The following is a 19348-nucleotide window of genomic DNA, read 5'->3' as shown; positions in this document are numbered from 1 at the left end:
GAACACTGTTTTAGAAGCATACACTGGAATCGGATAGTGTGTGTCTCAAAAGCAACAGTATACCTGGTTTTGAGAAGTGTGTGTCTCAGTACCGATTTTGTAAGTATGAAGTTTCAATAAAGACCTGATCCTGCATTACTACAAATGAGTGCGTGTGTAATCTGACATTTAAAGCAACAAGACAAGAAAGAACAAGAAAGCAGTCCAACGCATTTCATGCAATTTATGTTTCACAGGTACATGGCCAGCTCCCAATGGTATCATCGTTGAGCCAAACAAGGAGCAAAGTGTTGGCACAGCACAAAGTGGAAAGCTCAGCATGCTGCCAAAGCAACAAATCAAACATCAATAAGAAAGACCTGTCCATAATCCTTTACTTTAACATTTCAACAGCAATGATGAGCGTCAAAAAACAAAAGATAGCAATGTACATATTAAAAGTTTCTGATTTCTAAACATTTATTTTACATTTGAATGGCCACATCATTGCCAGAGTAATCTGACCTCCCCCACCCGCCCCCACCTCCCCCCCCCCCCCCAATCTATTCTTATTCCTTTTCTGTTGATTCATGCTCGGTTTGGTTCCATGGGCCCTTCTATGGCTATCATTCATCTCTGAGCCTGGACAATGATTATCTATGTCGATTACCTGACATCAACACATGCCCACTTTCACACGCAGGAGTCACTGGGTAAGCCTCAAAAGTGGGAGCGAGTGACTCACCTCCTAACTCCCCAAAGCCTTTTCACCATCTACAAGGCACAAGTCAGGAGTGTGATGGAACATTCTCCACTTGCCTGGATAAATGCAGCTCCAACAACACGCAAGAGGCTCGACACCATCCAGAACAAAGCAGCCTCCTCGATTGGCACCCCATCCATCACCTTAAACATTCACTCACTGCACCACCGGCGCACCGTGGCTGCAGTGTGTACCATCTACAAGATGCACTGCAGCAACTCACCAAGACTCCTCGACAGCACTTCCTAAGCCTGTGACCTCTACCACCTAGAAGGGCATGGGAACACCTCCAGGTTCCCCTCTAAGTCACACACCATCCTGGCTTGGAAATTCATCATCTCTGGATCAAAATCCTGGAACTCCCTCCCTAATAGCACTGCGGGAGTACCTTCACCACACGAACTGCAGCGGTTCAAGAAGGCGGCTCACCACCACCTTCTCGAGGGAAATTAGGGATGGGCAATAAATGCTGGCCTTGGCAGTGATGCCCACATCCCATGAATGAGTTCAAAAAAAGTTCTGGCTGATTTCTCTTCTGTCTTTAGCCCAAGGACTTTGAGGCCAATTTCTCTCTTAGAGAGAGAAGCTTGCTTGGCACAGATTAGAGATTCATTTTTCAACTGATACTCCTCCAATGACTCACCTCAAGCCAAGTTGCAGTGGGAGGTTTATAATTGGGTTCAGTTTGGCCGAGTTAGACCGGCAGATATCCCGGACCTGGCCACTATCCAGTGAACCCCACTGGTAGTGTACATGTGTGGATATCTGGGGAGGGTTGGATTGAGCTCAGTGGCAATGTCAGCCACAGTTGAATAGCCTGGCACCATCAAGGCACCCCATACACCCAACAAGGAGTTAATGTCTTCAGGAGAGAAGGGGTCATGAGAAAATTGACCAGTTAACTGCTTTACAAAAATAGTTTTTTTTTTAAGATAGCAATAAAGATAATCACAACTGCAAAATATTAGATCACTAGAACTTGCATGATTTGTAGAGGGCAGTTTGGAATCGGAAGAACCGTCAACTTTTGAATGCTGTTCGGGCTCAGGCGGGTTGTTCCACCTCTGCACTTGCATCTGTTCATTATTGATGATGGCTTTTCTGAGAGACAGGAAACAGGAGAGAGAGAAAAAATAAACACACTGTTACAAAAACTGCGTTTACAATTCTACTACAAATGGTGCACAGTGGACATCTCTTCCCCTTTTACCTAATATAAACTGTGTACTCCTGTCGTACACAGCTCAGGTCCACAGCATTCCTTTCAGTACCAGACTTGTGTACTGCATCAGAGAAAGGCTAGTTGTGACTGATTCTATCAGGAAAAAACTACACCACTACTGTCCAGATCATACAGTCTGAAATTAGGCACCATGTAATAAAATGCCATTTGTCCATTAGTTAGAGCAATTATTTTTTTGGCCGTGAAGTCAAATCAACAATTTAAACTGGAAATTTAAAGCTTCCAAAGTAGATTTTTTATTCAATGAATTTAGACAAAAGTTTTTTGAAAAGAAATATGTAAATAGTGCTGTTTTACATTGTTTCCAATAATTAAGGAAAGACAAATACAATTAATCACCGTATTAATTGTTATGATAGCTTTCAAGAAAGTTATACATCATTCTTAATTATTGTTGCGGGTGGGGGGTACTTTCAAAGTATTCCTTTATTAACTCCCCAGCATATAATGTATTTCTTTTAAGGAGGAATAGCTACTGACTGCAGAAACAGTTTTGCTGTAACCAGCCCCTCCCTGCCCCCCAACTTGGAGACCCGGTACTTTTTCTGTCAATTGAGAAAGAACTTGCATTTATATAGCACCTTTCACATCCTCAAGATGTCCCAAAGCAATTAGCAGCCAATGAATATCTGTTAAAGTGCAGCGACTGTTGTTATGCTGGCAAAAGTGGTAGTTAATTCATGCACTGCAAGGTCCCACAACAGAAAATGAGATCGATGACCTCATCTTTTAATGATGGTGATTGAGGGATGAACATTGGCCAGGACTTGATCAGAATATATTAAGGTACTAGCTTCCATTCAGTGGACATCAGAAACTGTTGGTACATAAAAAGTTACTGCACAAAAGCTCACGGGGTTGGGAGTAATATATTAGCATGGGTTGAGAATTGGCTAACTAACAGAAAACAGAAAGTCGGGATAAATGGGTCATTTTCCGGTTGGCAAATAGTAACTCGTGGGGTGCTACAGGGATCGGTGCTGGGGCCTCAACTATTTACAATCTATAGTAATGACTTGGATGAAGGGACCGAGTGTAATGTAGCCAAGTTTGCTGATGATACAAAGATGGGTGGGAAAGCAAATTGTGAGGAGGACACAAAAAATCTGCAAAGGGATATAGACAGGTTAAGTGAGTGGCCAAAAATTTGGCAAATGGAGTATAATGTAGGAAAATGTGAGGTTATCCACTCTGGCAGAAAAAATAGAAAAGCAAATTATAATTTAAATGGAGAAAAATTGCAAAGTGCTGCAGTACAGAGGGACCTGGGAGTCCTTGTGCAAGAAACATAAAAAGTTAGCATGCAGGTACAGCAAATAATTAGGAAGGCAAATGAAATGTTGGCCTTTATTGCAAGGGGAATAGAATATAAAAGCAGAGAAATCCTGCTACAACTGTACAGGGTATTGGTGAGGCCACACCTGGAGTACTGCGTACAGTTTTGGTCTCTGTATTTAAGGAAGGATATACTTGCATCGGAGGCTGTTCAGAGAAGATTCACTAGGTTGATTCTGAAGATGAGGGGGTTGACTTATGAAGATAGGTTGAGTAGGTTAGGACTATACTCATTGGAGTTCAGAAGAATGAGAGGTGATCTTATCGAAACATATAAGATAATGAGAAGGCTCGACAAGTTAGATGCAGAAAGTACATTTCCACTCATAGGGAAACTAAAACTAGGGGGCATAGTCTTAGAATTTAAAACTGAGATGAGGAGGAATTTCTTCTCTCAGAGAGTTTTAAATCTGTAGAATTTTTTGCCCCAGAGAGTTGTGGAGGCTGGGTCATTGAATATATTTAAGGTGGAGATAAACAGATTTTTGAATGATAAGGGAGTCAAGGGTTATGGGAAGCGGGCAGGGAAGTGGAAAGGAGTCCATTATCATATCAGCCATGATTTTATTAAATGGCGGAACAAGCTCGAGGGGTCAAATGGTCTACTCCTGCTCCTATTTCTTGTGTTCTTGTGTTCTTGTATGAGGGAGAGAGAAATACCCTAGACTAGTAACAGTCGAGAGAGAGAGCGAAAGAATTACAAATCACCCTAGCAACAGCCAGTGTTCAAGATTGAAGTAAGGCCTTGGGATGTTCATAGCATTTCCATGATAGAATGCTTAGATTATAACTGTTACGGTCACAACAAGGACACTGGAACTTACGTGAAAAGTTGTCGATGTACGTATGTTGTAGAGAAATGTAAACTTGTGCGCGTAGGAATCGGCAGAAGGACTTTGCGTTGACCAGAAACTACCATATAAGGCAAAGCGAGTTCCAGTTTGATAAGGACAAAAACAGTGCATAAAAAAGAAGCTTTGGTGTTAAGTTTTAGAAGAAAGAAACGTATAAGGCTGAGCGCATGCCTATATTCAAAGTTACTGATAAAACTCAGCTTTTAAATTGCGTCATACTCTGAAGAAATTATGCTTCGCTTTAGATTGTTTTTTACGTTAAGACAAAAAATAAAGTGTTTATAACCATAAGACTGAATATGTTGCTGCTCAAGTAGATTGCTTAAATCAGGTGGTTGATCTGAGAGCAGAGGGACTCGCAGCATTCTCCTTGCTCACAGTGGCTTGCCGTGACAATCTTCTCGCTCTGGACTGACCAAGCGCCCACAGGTCCATCGGTGTTTGAAGGAAGAGATCAGGGAATCAGCCTCAACTCAAGTCCTCCATCTTATCCCAGAAAAGGGTGGCATAGCAGTTTGAAGACTTGCTCGCACCGTGCTAACCTACGTGCTATCTTTGATATTTTGTCCGTTCAACCACAAAGCTAAGAGTCATGTTTGCGATTTGCTATTTTGACTGAGTCTGAGCAAATTGGCCAAGCCATCCACCCGTTCGAAAGAACTTTAGCAATCCATCAATCCCTGTAACAGGAGCTGGAACCGTGGGGTGTCTTGAGAATGACTCACGTAAGACAAAATCTAGGTGTTACTTTGATGCCTCCTAACATGGGCTACAAAATGCACGGGAAGAGGTGCTGCAATTACTGTAGGACAAAGTCTTACTACAATTGTACAGGGCCTAAGTGAGACCACACCTGGCAGTACTGTGCACAGTTTTAGTCTCCTTATCTAAGGAAGGATATACTTGCCTTGGAGGCGGTGCAACAAAGGTTCACCAGATTGATTCCTGGGATGAGAGGGCTGTCTTGTGATGAGAGATTGTGTAGAAGGGGCCTATACTCTCTGGAGTTTAGAATGAGAGGTGATCTCATTGAAACATACAACATTCTGAAGGGGATTGACAAGGTAGATTCTGAGAGGTTGTTTCCCCTAGCAGGAGTGTCTAGAACTAGGGGGCACAGTCTCAGGAAATGGGGTGGGCCATTTAAGACAGAGCTGAGGAGGAATTTCTTCACTCAGAGGGTTGTTAATCTTCAGAATTCTCTGCCCCAGAGGGCTGTGGATGCTGAGTCTCTAAGTATATTCAAGGCTGAGATCGATAGATTTTTGGAGTCTCGGGGAATCAAGGGATATGGAGATCGGGCGGGAAAGTGGAGTTGAGGTCGATGATCAGCCGTGATCTTATTGAATGGCGGAGCAGGCTGGGGCTGTATGGATACTCCTGCTCCTAATTCTTATGTTCTTAAAGTTCACCCCAATAATCTGAGTTCAAACACATGTTGTTAAAAGACTTCATAGCTGAATTTTGTATTGCGTTCCATAATGTTCTGAACCTCTGCTCATTATCAGTCACAACCCTAGCTTAAGTTACCCGAGGGCTTACATTGCAGGTCAGTTTTTAGTGATGGTGTTAAGGGTTTTGGTTTGTATGTGTTCTGGCAGTCTTTGGGCTCGTTTCCAGGGGAGAGTACAATGAGTAAAACCAAACCCTGATTTATCAATGTCACTTCTCAGAGGCCCAACTTAAAGCAGTAAACATTTCATTTTAATGGGGCATGAAAAAATACAGAACAATGTAAATGTAATGTAGTAAATGTTAACTCTTTATGCATCAGATCCCGCGCTGTGCGAGCTCCTTCTCCAGAGCGTTAATCGAAGATCAGTATCACAAGGTGACCTATGTTTAGATGTTCCTGACTTTAACATAGTGCTCCTGAGTAGTCTGCTGATCTTTGATGGTGTTCAAATGAACATTCGTCTCAAGCCAGACTACAAAGAATTAATATTAAACATTTGCATAGCTTATATGACAAAACACATTGGAAGAAAAAATTCGTAAAAGTATAAATCTCTTTCAGTCCTCCTCAAGCCACACACAGCCTTGGCGAGTTTGCAGGACATCTGGGTTGCAAACTCTATTCACCATGTTCCAAAGAATTATTTCACACACATTACTAGATAGAATTAGATCGATGTTATGGGCCCAGAGAAGATTTTTTAAATCCCAATGGTATTTGAGTAAGAAACGGTTTTAGTGCATCTCTCATGCTAGAGTGTATGTTTATAATAAAACATTACAGGAGATTCAACCATTAAATAATAGGCAGGATTGATGCGAATAGTAAGTATTATTGGCGTCTAAATTCAGTAAGAGGTGTCGGCATGCTTTGTGACCCGAGAGAATCAGAGTTCAATCCAAATTCTGTCATCATCTGACCTTTCTCAGACCTACTTTTTCTGGATGGTGATCACGAGCAGAAACTCTGACTGATTTCTTCCATCTATAGACCAGGACTGTTGATGATCAATGTAGCAGTCCGACCCACCCTGACAAAGATCAAATTACTCATTGAAACTGAGACCCTAAGGGCTTAATTACGCACCGGGCCACGCATACACTAACTGAGCCAGCCTGAGTGGTTGTTGATCTATTCTTCAACAAAATATTGTTTTTCTTCATGTAAACACGCAACTTGACTGTTTCCAGTGAGATCGGACCTCACCCAGTTGGGGTGAAGTAAAAGAGTTGTAAAAATAACATGAGACCAGATGTATGGATGCATCAGTGCTCTGAATACCAACACACTCATCTCCGAACATGGAAAGGATGCTTTCATGAGCAGATTTTACAGCAACTCAAAGCAAGCTCTTGAGAATGGCTTTGGTGTCAAATCATGTAGACTTCATGTCAATAGACAGTGCTTGGAACATGCAAACTTAACTCAAAATATATATATCTAATTCGTTAAATGATTATGACTTTCATTCATTTTTTTCAAGGAATTTTAGGAATAACATCCATGATAAGCCACAAAGATGCCTGTCGTCATCACAAGGGCCTCCTTGATAAAGTGCAACATCCCCACCTGGGAATCCCTGGCCAAAGACCGCCCTAAGTGGAGGAAGAACATCTGGGAGGGTGCTGAGCAGCTCGAGTCTCGTCGCCGAGAGCATGCAGAAAGCAAGCGCAGGCAGCGGAAAGAGCGTGCGGCAAACTAGACTCCCCACCCACCTTTTCCCTCAACCACTGTCTGTCCCACCTGTGACAGAGACTGTAATTCCCATATTGGACTGTATTGACCTGAGAACTCACTTTTGGAGTGGAAGTAAGTCTTCCTCGATTTCGAGGGACTGCCTATTATGATATGATGAGTCCCTGCACTTTTTTTAATGGTCTTATCAACAATTGCTCCACGAATAAAATTAGGAGAGATTACAGTTCCATTATTGTTCAGATTGGCTCACCGGATCGTGAAACCAATTAATTATACAAAGCAAAAGTAGGACCACTGGTCAATTCCTCGTTGTATTTGTCAAGGTTCATCTCAGCATCAATATGCCTAAAGTTGAGGTGCATTTTCTGCCACAGTGTCACAATATACAAGAACATTTTACCCCCCTTCCTCGGACCCTCCCCCCTTATCCCTTCACTCCTGAAGGTGTGACCTACTCAATGGTCAGTCCTCCAGTATCTCGTCAAAGTGGCCTCACATGAAGAAGAGTAGGTCAAGTAATGTGTGCTCTACCCCATGGGCTGAAAACAGATGAGCCTTTCCCATGTTGTGATAACAATACTATGCCTCACTTGTTCATATTCCCTCTAAACAAAGTTTGTTTTCAATGTTCTATTGATGGTTCCATTGATAAATTAAACGTGTAGTATATGAGGTTATTCACCTTGGTAGGAAGAATAGAAAAACAGAATATTTCATCTGCCATCTTATTGCCTACTCACTTAATCTGTGTTCCTGGGCTCGGTGCGAGACAATAAAGAGAAGGCTAATGTGGGTTCAGGTCCCAGAAGAGCCGAGGGCCCAGGGGCAGCATGGGTCTGCCCACACTGTGAAATGTGTGCACACTAGGTCCATGCAGCAGAGCAGGTCTCCAGTCGTCCTGGTTAACCCTTGCAACTGGATAAAGGCCTAGCTCTGTCAAGCCCGTGTGGTGGCTGATGTGCAACGGTCACCACACGTTAAAAAAAATCCACGCACAGGCATCTTCCACCCCTGGAGTTCAGGACTGGAGCATCGGGTCCTTCATCGAAACATCTGTGAACTCATGTGGAAGCAAGTCATCCTCGTTCGAGGGACCGCTTATGATGGCTATCCCTTTGTGCCCTCCTCACAGCTTACTTTCGCACCTAGCTTTGTATCACCAGCAAACTTAGATACATTGCACTCGGTCTCCTCATCTAAGTCATTGATATAGATAGTAGTCAGGGGAAGGTCCCAATTTTGATTCCTACTCTGTTGAGCCAAGCACTCACACCTAATTGGTAACTAGGCGACGGAGGAGAAAAATTAACTGCCCCTGAACATTATCCATTGAGACCCTTGCGGGAAATGTGCATGTATGGATATTTGGTGGGAGTAAGCACCTCTCAGCTATAACACCTTCCCAATGTTATTGTAGCCTGCTGACCCTCTCTGTTCAAGCTCACACGTAAAAAATGATCACTTCGATGAAATACGGCAGAGCTGACCACCATCTTCAGGGGTGAAGGGATAAGGGAGAAAAATCGGAGGAATGGGGAAAGATGTTCATGAATATTGTGAATGGAGATACTAAAATGTGACGGAAATACTTCTCAACTTTAGGAAGATTTGTGATGACTGAAGAAATCAAATTTTGTTTTTATGACATGGAATCTTTAGATTTTTACTATTATTCCGCTGAGTAGATTTTGGGCTTTCACAGTGCTCTGAAAAATTACACTTTGCAAACGCAACTTTCCATTGCAGGTAGCATTGTAACCACTAAGACACTGCCATAGACACACTGTATGGGTACAGTAACTTGTAAGGGTAGCTCGTTTTTCAAAAACTCATCCTCGCCACCTTACAGAGTTTGCTTGACATTATAATGCCCTTAAAGCACTGCAAAAGAGACATTGTAAAATGCACGGTGAGTAAAAAATAATGAACAGCACTACCCCCAGTCCTGACGATATTGCAAATTCCACAAGAGTTGTGATCACTAGGAAGCCCAATGGAAAAATAAAAGGGGACATTTTCCTGGGTCTGTGCCCAGGCACTCTCAATCACCTGAGCTCAGCAAATATTGGAAACTACGGCAGATTGGAGCCCGTGCCTGTAAAAGGGATCCACCTAATTTTCATTCCACTGGAGGAAAGTCCAACAGGTCCCTTCACAGGTTCTGGGCCCGAACCAGACGATTTTTCAATATTCACTGTGCCTCACGTGATCCAGTGCATCCAGCACAGAACCAGAGAAATCTCCTCAATCAATTTCATCCGCTCTTAGCCTGCATCAAGTACAGTCGAATAAACAGAGAATTAGTCTACTCAATATTTGGGTATTTGAGGTGAAAGAGTTAGTCTACTCTCTACTAAGGTGGAGGAGTTAGTCTATTCAATAAATAAAGTTGTGGAGCAATATTCGGGTATTCTAAGGTGGAATAGAGAGCAGATAGAACATAAGAACGTGAGAATTAGGAGCAGGAGTCGGCCATATGGTGCCTCGAGCCTGTTCCGCCATTCAATAAGATCGTGGCTGATTGTCGATCTCAACTCCACTTTTCTACCCGATCCCCATATCCCTTGATTCCCCGAGACTCCAAAAGTCTATCGATCTCTGCCTTGAATAAACTCAACAATTCAGCATCCACAGCCCTTTGAGTTAGAGAATTTCAAAAATTCACAACCTTCTGAGTGAAGAAATTTCTCCTCATCTCAGTCTTAATTGGCCGACCCATTATCCTGAGGCTGTGCCCCCTGGTTCTAGGCTCTCCAAACAAGGGAAATAACCTCTCAACATTTATCCTGCCAATCCCCCTCAGAATCTTATATGTTTCAATGAGATCATCTCTCATTCTTCTAAACTCCAAAAATTATCGGCTCAATCTACTCAATCTACTCAATCTCACCTCATAGGACCACCCTCTCATCCCAGGGATCAGTCTAGTGAACCTGCGTTGCACCGCCTCTAATCAAATCCTTCCTCAGATAAGGAGACCAAAACTGTGCACAGTATGTGATATCACCAAGACCTTGTATAATTGTAGCAAGAATTCTTACTCTTGTACTCCAAACACCTTTCACTGAAGGCCAACATGCAATTTGCTTTACGAATTTCTTGCCGTACCTGCATGCTAGCTTTCTTTGTTTCCTGTACGAGGGCACCTAAATCTCTCTGATCACCAACATTTAATAGTTTCTCACCATTGAAAAAATATTCTGTTTTTCTATTCTTCCTACCAAGGTGAATAACTTCACATTTCCCCACATTATATTCCATCTGCCATCTTATTGCCCACTCACAATCTATCCATATCCCTTTGTGAGCTCTTTGTGGTCCTCCTCACAGCTTACTTTCCCACCTAGCTTTGCATCACCAGCAAACTTAGTTACATTGTGCTCGGTCTCCTCATTGAAGTAATTGATATAGATAGTAAATAGCTGAGGCCCCAGCACTGATCCTTGCGGCACCCTACTCGTTACAGCCTGCCAACCTGAAAATTATCCGTTTATCCCTATTTATCCACAGACTCATATTTTTCCATAAAAAGGCAGCTGAACAGAATCGTTAGACTTGGAATATGCTCACCACCAACCTGGGCACTTAAGGTGGCAGCGAGCGAGCGGGCAGGCAGAACCCAGGCTGGGCGGCGGAATGTGCGACAACAACAAACAGAACACGCAGCAAGTGTTCAGAAGACCCAGCAGGCAGACAGACTTCGGATATCGCGAGACATCCAGCTAATTTCGGCGCAAGTTTCAAAATCCGGGTGGCCAGTTACATTCCGCAATTCTAGCTGTTTTTCCAGTGATTGTCAACGGCCTCAAAACTGCATTCTGCAAGAACAACTGATATATCCCGTGACAGTGACACATTTCCCATAAGGGACTAATCTCTCAGTAGCTGCTTGCAGCTTTCCAGGCCCAATTTTAAAAGTTGCTTCTAAAATTTATGGGACCGCAACCTTGCACATAATGAACTTATACATAAAAGGAAAGCTTGACGTGAAATAACGTTGACCTCTTTTGGCTCGTTTCATTTGCCATTTGTACAATCTGGAACAACAGTTTTATATCCACCTATAAGGGGTCATTTTACGAGCCTGTGCTTGTTCGCTGCCAACCCACATTTAAAATTTGGGCTGGGCAACCATTGTGGACCCATGAAGTTCTGCGTGTTCTCTGTAAAAGAGAGCCACTAGCTCTATTAAATAACGCATTAGCCACAAACGCTAATAAACTCACTGGGCATTCACAAATCTTCACTGCTGACAGAACTCTTTCCCATTTAGAATTTTCTTCCACTAGAAAACATTTGTGTGAGGTAAATGGTTTCATTCTGTCTTTGCAACTCACTTGCCCTTATTTTGCATATTTTAGAAGCTGCGTGACATTAAAAAAATTGATGAACAAATCGTGCCTAAAGACTAAAAAAACATTATTGGATTTTACAATTGCTGTTCACTTTATAGAACTCCTCACATTAAGATTTTAACTGAAGTACAGCAGATTGTTTTGTAGAAAAGTTGAAATGAGTGGAACTTCTCTGACACTTTTAAGGACAGTGATTAAATAAACAGACCATCTGGAAAGTGACAGCAAGTCTCGGGGAGTGTTAATGTTCCCCCTCATGCAGATGATACATGCCATTGCACTCACAACAATACTGTCGCTGGGTAGCCCGTCCCTTTGCCCCTGGCATCATCATTCAGAAATCACACATCAAATCCTTTCATTATAAATAAGATGTCTACAGCACCAGAAATAGACAGGCGATCCCAGTCAAAGATAGTGACGTTCCAAAGAAGTTAAAGCATGGTTTAAAAAAACTAGTGGAACAATTCTTTAAAACTTGGAAATGCAACAAATTGTCTTTGTGCCAAAATAGTTCAATGTGTTCAAAAACTGACTGAAAGTTTATTTTAGAATACTGAAAATCAAACAACTATCAAACATTATCTAAACGTGGCTGATAATTGCAGCTATACGCCATTCTCTGAGATTTCCTATGTTAAAGACACTGCAATCCAGGCTAAGAGGAACAAGATCTACAATAGAAGAATTTTTGTAAAATTCCTTCATTCATGTCAGTTGAAACCAGAACTGACACAAGAAAATGTTTTGACTGCAAACTATTTTATAAAAAGTAGTTTATTTTCTCAGTTTTTTTGGTATTACTTCTATATATCCAGGGCACGGTGCCTCAGTCTCTTTTTGTATAAAGCCCATTTCTCAAATTACACTCTGGATAATACTGCAAACAGTAAGGTGTTATAACTAGCTGAAAGTTGGGTTCTTATTGTAATGTACATATCAAAAACAGAACTACGCAATAGCAACTTACCACAGGACTGGTTGATACAGGTCACCCCGACCAGTAGGGCTATCAGCACGCAACTTTTCATATTCATGTTGGGTGGTTTGAAGAGGTTTGTGCAGCACGGCCACCACAGATTGAGTGCTCCCAAATTCAAATGATTTCCAGCTAACTGTATCACTGGAAAGAATCCACCCCCATTCTAACTTTTTATTGGATGAGGAGGGAATACCCAGGATGGTAGTTTGTCAAAAGCTGGCAAGGTGATTACATTTGTACTTCTTTCCCAATAATTGGAATGGATCCAGCACCACTGAAACAAGGCTAAATGCGTGCAAGTGGGCAATGTCCTGTGAGCTTGGGATTCCTTGCTCCCCCACCCACCCTTTTTGACTGCTCCCCTCCACAATCAGAACCATGTCAACCTATGCATTCGAACATCAGTCTTCCAGTGAGGAAGAACCTTAGTTCACTTCTAATCTGTGTCTTGAAGCTCTGGACAAGCTCTGCAAATCTATCTGTTTTAGCCTCACAGGATGAGGAATTCAGGTACTGTACTCCATCAGACCCACTCCTGACCCAGAGGAGTGGCCTGCCCACCAGATAGCAGAATTAGTACAAATGACAGATCCCACGGCACTGTTGCAATTTGTAGTGTTATCTCTCAGTCTTCAGTGCGTGTATCACCAAGAAATTAAGAGAAGAGATTCTACAAAAGAAACAAACCGTATGAAATAAACTTTTTTCTCTGCACTGGTCACAGATTTCTTCAGTTTTGCAGACATTTCAAAAAGTTGAATTCATGGATTCTCTTTTAGTCTATTCAACAGACGAGCAAATAGTTAACCAAGAATCTGTATACAACACATCCACACACACTGATAACAGTGTACATATTGCAAGCTACAACTGTCTGCACTAATGAAGATTAACTGATTGCCTCCATTTTATTATTATAACAGTTCATTTTAGTTATCAATCATGAATTTTATTTGTGTCATTACTTTAGAAACAGTTTTTTTTCTGCAAATGTGTCCTTCCAAAGGCAGAGGAGGTTAACCCGACTGATTAGGCTGGCCCTCTTCCCAGTTCAGGGGTGCGGTTCATCCAATAGGTTAACAAATGCAGCCCAGATACTTAGGGTAAAACATCCTTGTTCTGGCTGGGCGTAGAAAACTCAGTAAAATTAATCTAATGATGTAACTCCACAGCACAGAACTTAAATCAGTCAATAGGAACCAGAAAGCTTGGGAAATGGAAATGTCCCTCTGAGAGAGTCAAAGGGGGCATTGACTTGATGTGTGGCTCTTATAAAAATCACTGTCTATTTTTGTCTGATTATATTCCTGCAAGGCACCTTGGGACATTTTCCTATATTAGTGGTGCTATATAAACACAAGTAGTTAGGGGGTTAAATTATAAGCACAGTTGCATTAACCTGGTCTATATTTGCTTGAATTTGCTAAGACCGCATAACTAAGACCACCTATTTCCACCTCCAGAACATTGCCCATCTCCGCCCTTGCCTCAGCTCATCTGCTGCTGAAGCCCTCATCCGAGCCCTTGTTACCTCTAGACTTGACTATTCCAACGCACTCTGGCTGGCCTCCCACCTTCTACCCTACTTAAACGTGAGGTGAACAAAAACTCGGCTGCCCGTGTCCTAACCTGCACCAAATCTCGTTCACCCATCACCCCTGTGCTCGCTGACCTACATTAGCTCCCGGTTAAGCAACGCCTCGATTTTAAAATTCTTATCCTTGTTTTCAAATCCCTCCATGGCCTCTCCCCTCCCTATCTCTGTAATCTCCTCCAGCCCCACAACCCCCCCGAGATGTCTGCGCTCCTCTAATTCTGCCCTCCTGAGCACCCCTGATTATCATCGCTCAACCATTGGTGGCCGTGCCTTCCATTGCCTAGGCCCTAAGCTCTGAAATTCCCTGCCTAAACCTCTCCGCCTCTCTACCTCTCTTTCCTCCTTTAAGACGCTCCTTAAAACCTACCTCTTTGAACAAGCTTTTGGTCACCTGCCCTAATTTCTCCTGATGTGACTCCGTGTCAAATTCTTTGTCTTATAATATTCCTGTGAAGTGCCTTGGGATATTTCACTATGTTAAAGGTGCTATAAAAATACAAGTTGTTGTTGAGTATAGAAGATTGAGGGGTGATCTGATCGAGGTGTTTAAAAGGTTTAAAGGGTTTGATAGCGTGGATGCGGATAAACCATTCAGGAGCAAAATCAGGAAGCACTTCTTCACACAAAGGGTAATAGAAATCTGAAACACTCTCCCCCAACAGGCTGTGGACGCTAAGACAACTGCTTTCAAGACTGAGTAAGATCGATTTTTCTTAGCGAAGGGAATCAAGGGTTCTGGTACAACACCGAGTAGATGGATTTGAAGTGCACATCAGCCATGATCTAATTGAATGACAGAGCAGACTCACGGGCTGAATGGCCTACTCCTGTTGCTAACGTTCCCATGTTCCTAGATAGCATCCTTCAGCTTTCCTCTGATTATTCTCTCCTGTCACGCCCTTTCATAAAGGCACCAATCCACTTTATGGCCTTCGGTGTTAGTTTGGCTCATTTGGCAGCACTCACCTTTCTGAGTTGGGAGGTTGTGGGTTCAAGGCCACTTCCAGAACTTGAGCACACAATCTAAATGGAGACTCCAATGCAGTACTGAAGGAGTGCTGCATGGTCAGAGGTGCCATTCTTCAGATGAGATGATAAATCGAGGACCCGTCTGTCTGTTCAGATGGACATTTTTTTTTCATTCACGGGATGTGGGCGTCGCTGGCAAACCCAGCATTTATTGCCCATCCCGATCCAACTGGGTGGCTTGCTGAGCCATTTCAGAGGGCAGTTAAGAGTCAACCACATTGTTGTGGGACTGGAGTCATATATATAGGCCAGACCGAGTAAGGAAAGCAGATTTCCTTCCCGAAAGGACATTAGTGAAATAAATGGATTTTTACAATAATCCAGTCGATACATGGTCCCCATTACTGATACTAGCTTTTTAAAAATTCCAGATTTATTTAATTAACTGAATTTAAATTCCCCAGCTGCCATGGTGGGATTTGAACTCATGTATCCATATCGTTAGTGTAGGCCTCTGGATGACAAGTCCAGTAACATAACCACTATACTACCATTCCTAATATAAATGATCCTACAACACTATTCAAAGTCGAGCAGTGAGTTCTCTGGGCGCCCTGGCCAATATTTATCTCTCAACCAATTGGACTCATTTGGTGATTGTTGGACCTTGCTGTGTGCAAATTGATTGTCGTGTTAGCCTACCTAGTAATAGTGGCTACACTTCAACAGTAATTAATTGGCGATGAAGCAATTTGAAATATTCTAAGGACATAAAAGATTGTGTACAAATGCAGGTTTTTTCTGTCTGGTACCTCACGCCTGGGACCTTAAATCGCAATGATTGTTAGCAAACTATGCAATTGTTCACAGAGATGAATTAGATAGTGTCAGGCCTATTAGTAAAGCAAGTACCAATCTTGCTGTATTAGTTCTAACATTACTTAAAAGCATATTTCTTCACAAACAGTCATTGTGCATCCTTTAGATATCCGACTTGTAATTTCATCCCTCTTGGGCTACATTGTATTTCACTCCAATGACAATCAACTGCTTCCATTTCCATTTACAAGAACAACAACTTGCATTTATATAGTGCCATTAGCGTAGTTAAATGTCCCAAGGTGCTTCACAGGAGCGTTATCAAACAGAATCTGACACCTAACCACATTCAGAGATGTTGGGACAAGTGACCAAACATGGTCAAAGCAATACATACACACCTCAAACTAGGACAAACATTAGGATGAAAATAAAAAAATACAAGGAAAGAAGATTATCAAGAGGTCAGTCTGCTTGGGCGGAGTGTTCATCTCCATTTCTACACTACTTTTAACCCTGCAATGCTACTTGGCACTTTCCGTTGCAGCATGGATAATGTTTTTATGTGGACCACAGCTCTCCACCCACACTAATCACTTCAATATCCTCAGAAGGATTGAATTCCGAATGGACCCCGGCAAGACTCGAACCCACAACCTTTCACCTACCAGCTTTACCAACAATGCTAGCGTTGGTGAGATTCCAGAACAAGGCGAGAGAGGATAGTTGGACACTCATGTTTAGCCCGATTTATCATGCACCCCCCTGAACAAACAGTCTAATTTCACACATTTAAACCATGGCCCATTGCTGCCTTGTTATTTAAAACTGTCTCTGGCTCAGAGTAAACAGAATATCATAGCAGTAGCAGTGAATTACTGCAGTTGTGTCAATTGTGAAACCGCTCTCTTTGTACATAATGCCTGTTTTATTTAACACCCAGACCCATTTATAAAGTCACATTCTTCACTGTGTCCTGCAAGGCAGCTGCAAAATGAAAAAAAAGGGGGCTGCTTTTGGCTTCCTATCAGAATTCATCATGATAACATTGCAAGAACATAATAATGATTTGTTTTTTTTAATTCTTTCATTATGGTGTCGAGCCGGCAAAGAAATCTGCTTCAGAATGCAGCCAGTTCAAAGGGGATCAGTCTTACATCAATATTCCTGATAAATAATTGATATGTAATCGCCAGTGAGACAGGAAACTTGGTTCTACCAATGATTTTCTAATGATTTTCCTTGAGCAGCTGAGCAAATATTGCAATGACCCAAATTATCACCGAGGCAACCACGTGGGTTTAATCAAAGTGACCCAATATGGACGTTTAGTAAAGTGAGTCCCATGGGACTCGTACCCATTGAAAATAATGGGAATTCCTCTCATTTCTGGCAGTGAAAAGGGTTAATCTTTCTTTTCTTGCTTAGTAACCTGGTCCCCAAAGGGAAATTTAGGAACCAATTGATAGTAAGGAGGATTGTCAGTGCGGAATTTATGCCATGGTAATTTGTTTTTTTTTAATTCAATATCTTCATATGTATTTTGCCTTCTGCCTGCTGGCTGTGGTGAATTTGTGGGAAATCCTTTCAGGAAACAATACTGCAAAATCATAATTCATACGCTCCATTATCATGACAAGAATTTGGGGGTCCTATTCTGAGAACCAGTGTGGGAGACTCTAAAGTATATTGACTTATTTATAAAGTTGGAAATAGATGAATTATAATAATCAGACATTGAGAATAGTTCTTTCTTTGAAAAAGCTTTGCTCCTTGAGAGTGAAATGACCTTTCCAGAAATATAACTTCCCTTTCAATTCTTCAGGGAATCCTGCACAAACTTGTTATATAAGTCCTACATTTTTTTTTCTGTAACACGTAACCTGAAATTTTAATAGAATACAATATTTTCAGTCATGTATCTTTTACCAAAGAGATCGTCGCCAAAAGTCCTTTAGCCTTCAAAGTGTTAATGATGATTGAATCAAACGAGAGACATAAAGATCAATTGATCTAATTGAGGAGTTCGTATTGCAGCATACATAGCAGAATGGAATCTTATACCAAATCTCTGAACTCACATTTTGGATTACAGGATTGATTTAAATCTCCGCTGTTATTTTTAAATTATTATTATTTACTTTCCTCCATCCTCCCTCTCTCTCTCTCCGTCACCAAGCTTGGTGTCATCTGATCACTGCTACCTGAGTTACCCCGTCTTCTCTCCTACTCCTTTCAGCCCACACCTTTGCCTTGCCCCTTCACCTCGCTTTCTCAATTGAAAAAAACATGGACCGCTTTCTTGGCAAACTTCGGTTTTATCATTTTGAGTTGCGTTTTTGCAAACAATAAGTGACAGCTCATGCTGCGAGCCACTCAGTGAGGGGCATTCACAAGGGATATTGATGCTGTACGGCTGTGAGGGAAGAGTATCAATGATCGCTGCTATGTCAACATTTATTGTGATCACTATATAAGGCTGTTGCTTTCCAATTTTTATACTGAAATCGAACAACTAAAAATTGAGCATTATTTTTCATCCTCAACTATGAATGCATTGTATTAAAAGGAACATAGGAACAGGAGTAGGCCATTCAACCCCTCAAGCCTATGCCACCATTCAATTAGAACATGACTGATCTGTACCTGACTCTATTTATCTGTTTTTGATCCATATCAACATACACAATAACTTGCATTTATATAGCGCCCTTAACGTAGTGAAACATCCCAAGGCGCTTGACAGGAACATTGTCGAACTAAATTTGACACCGAGTCACATAAGGAGAAATTAGGGCAGGTTGGTCAAAGAGGTAGGTTTTAAGGAGCGACTTAAAGGAGGAAAGAGAGGTAGAGAGGCGGAGAGGTTTAGGGAGGGCGTTCCAGAGCTTAGTCCAGATTACAGAGATAGGGACGGTCGCCAATGGTGCAATAATTAAAATCGGGGATGCACAAGAGGCCAGCATTGGAGGAGCGCAGAGATCTCGGACGGTTATAGGCAACGTTCCCACTAAGCTGCGTGACCACACAGTGGTCTGGAGGTCCTGCACAGGCCGCTCACCGACTGTTACACGGAATAAATTTCAATAGGCCGCGCAACCAGTTAAAGGGGCCACACACGAAATATAACAATTGGAGGGAACATTGGTTGTAAGGTTGGAGAAGATTACAGCAGGGTGAGGCCCTTGATACCCTTACCCAACAAAAATCTATCTAACTCCGTCGTAAAAATTTCAATTAGCCCAACATCCCCATCCTTTTGGGGGAAAGAGTTTGAGATTTCCACTACCCTTTGTGT

The 19348-nt window shown here is 42.1% G+C and overlaps 1 protein-coding gene across 1 annotated transcript in view; it reads right to left on the bottom strand.

Moving 5' to 3' along the window:
* LOC139234707 (stromal cell-derived factor 1-like) overlaps positions 1-12763 on the bottom strand; it is a 44767-nt gene extending 32004 nt beyond the window's left edge. The window contains exons 1-2 of the mRNA XM_070865383.1: positions 12654-12763; positions 1726-1843 (exon numbers count right to left, since the gene is read on the bottom strand). Coding sequence (XP_070721484.1) covers positions 1726-1843; positions 12654-12720 — 185 coding nt within the window. The 5' untranslated portion in view covers positions 12721-12763. The remainder of the gene's footprint in view (positions 1-1725; positions 1844-12653) is intronic.
* Positions 12764-19348: the final 6585 nt, after the last annotated feature.

This window comes from Pristiophorus japonicus, chromosome 22 (assembly GCF_044704955.1).
Source record: "Pristiophorus japonicus isolate sPriJap1 chromosome 22, sPriJap1.hap1, whole genome shotgun sequence".
Classification (NCBI taxonomy): domain Eukaryota; kingdom Metazoa; phylum Chordata; class Chondrichthyes; family Pristiophoridae; genus Pristiophorus; species Pristiophorus japonicus.
The sequence above is the reverse complement of the archived record's forward strand: the minus strand, read 5'-3'. Positions and strand labels throughout refer to the sequence as shown.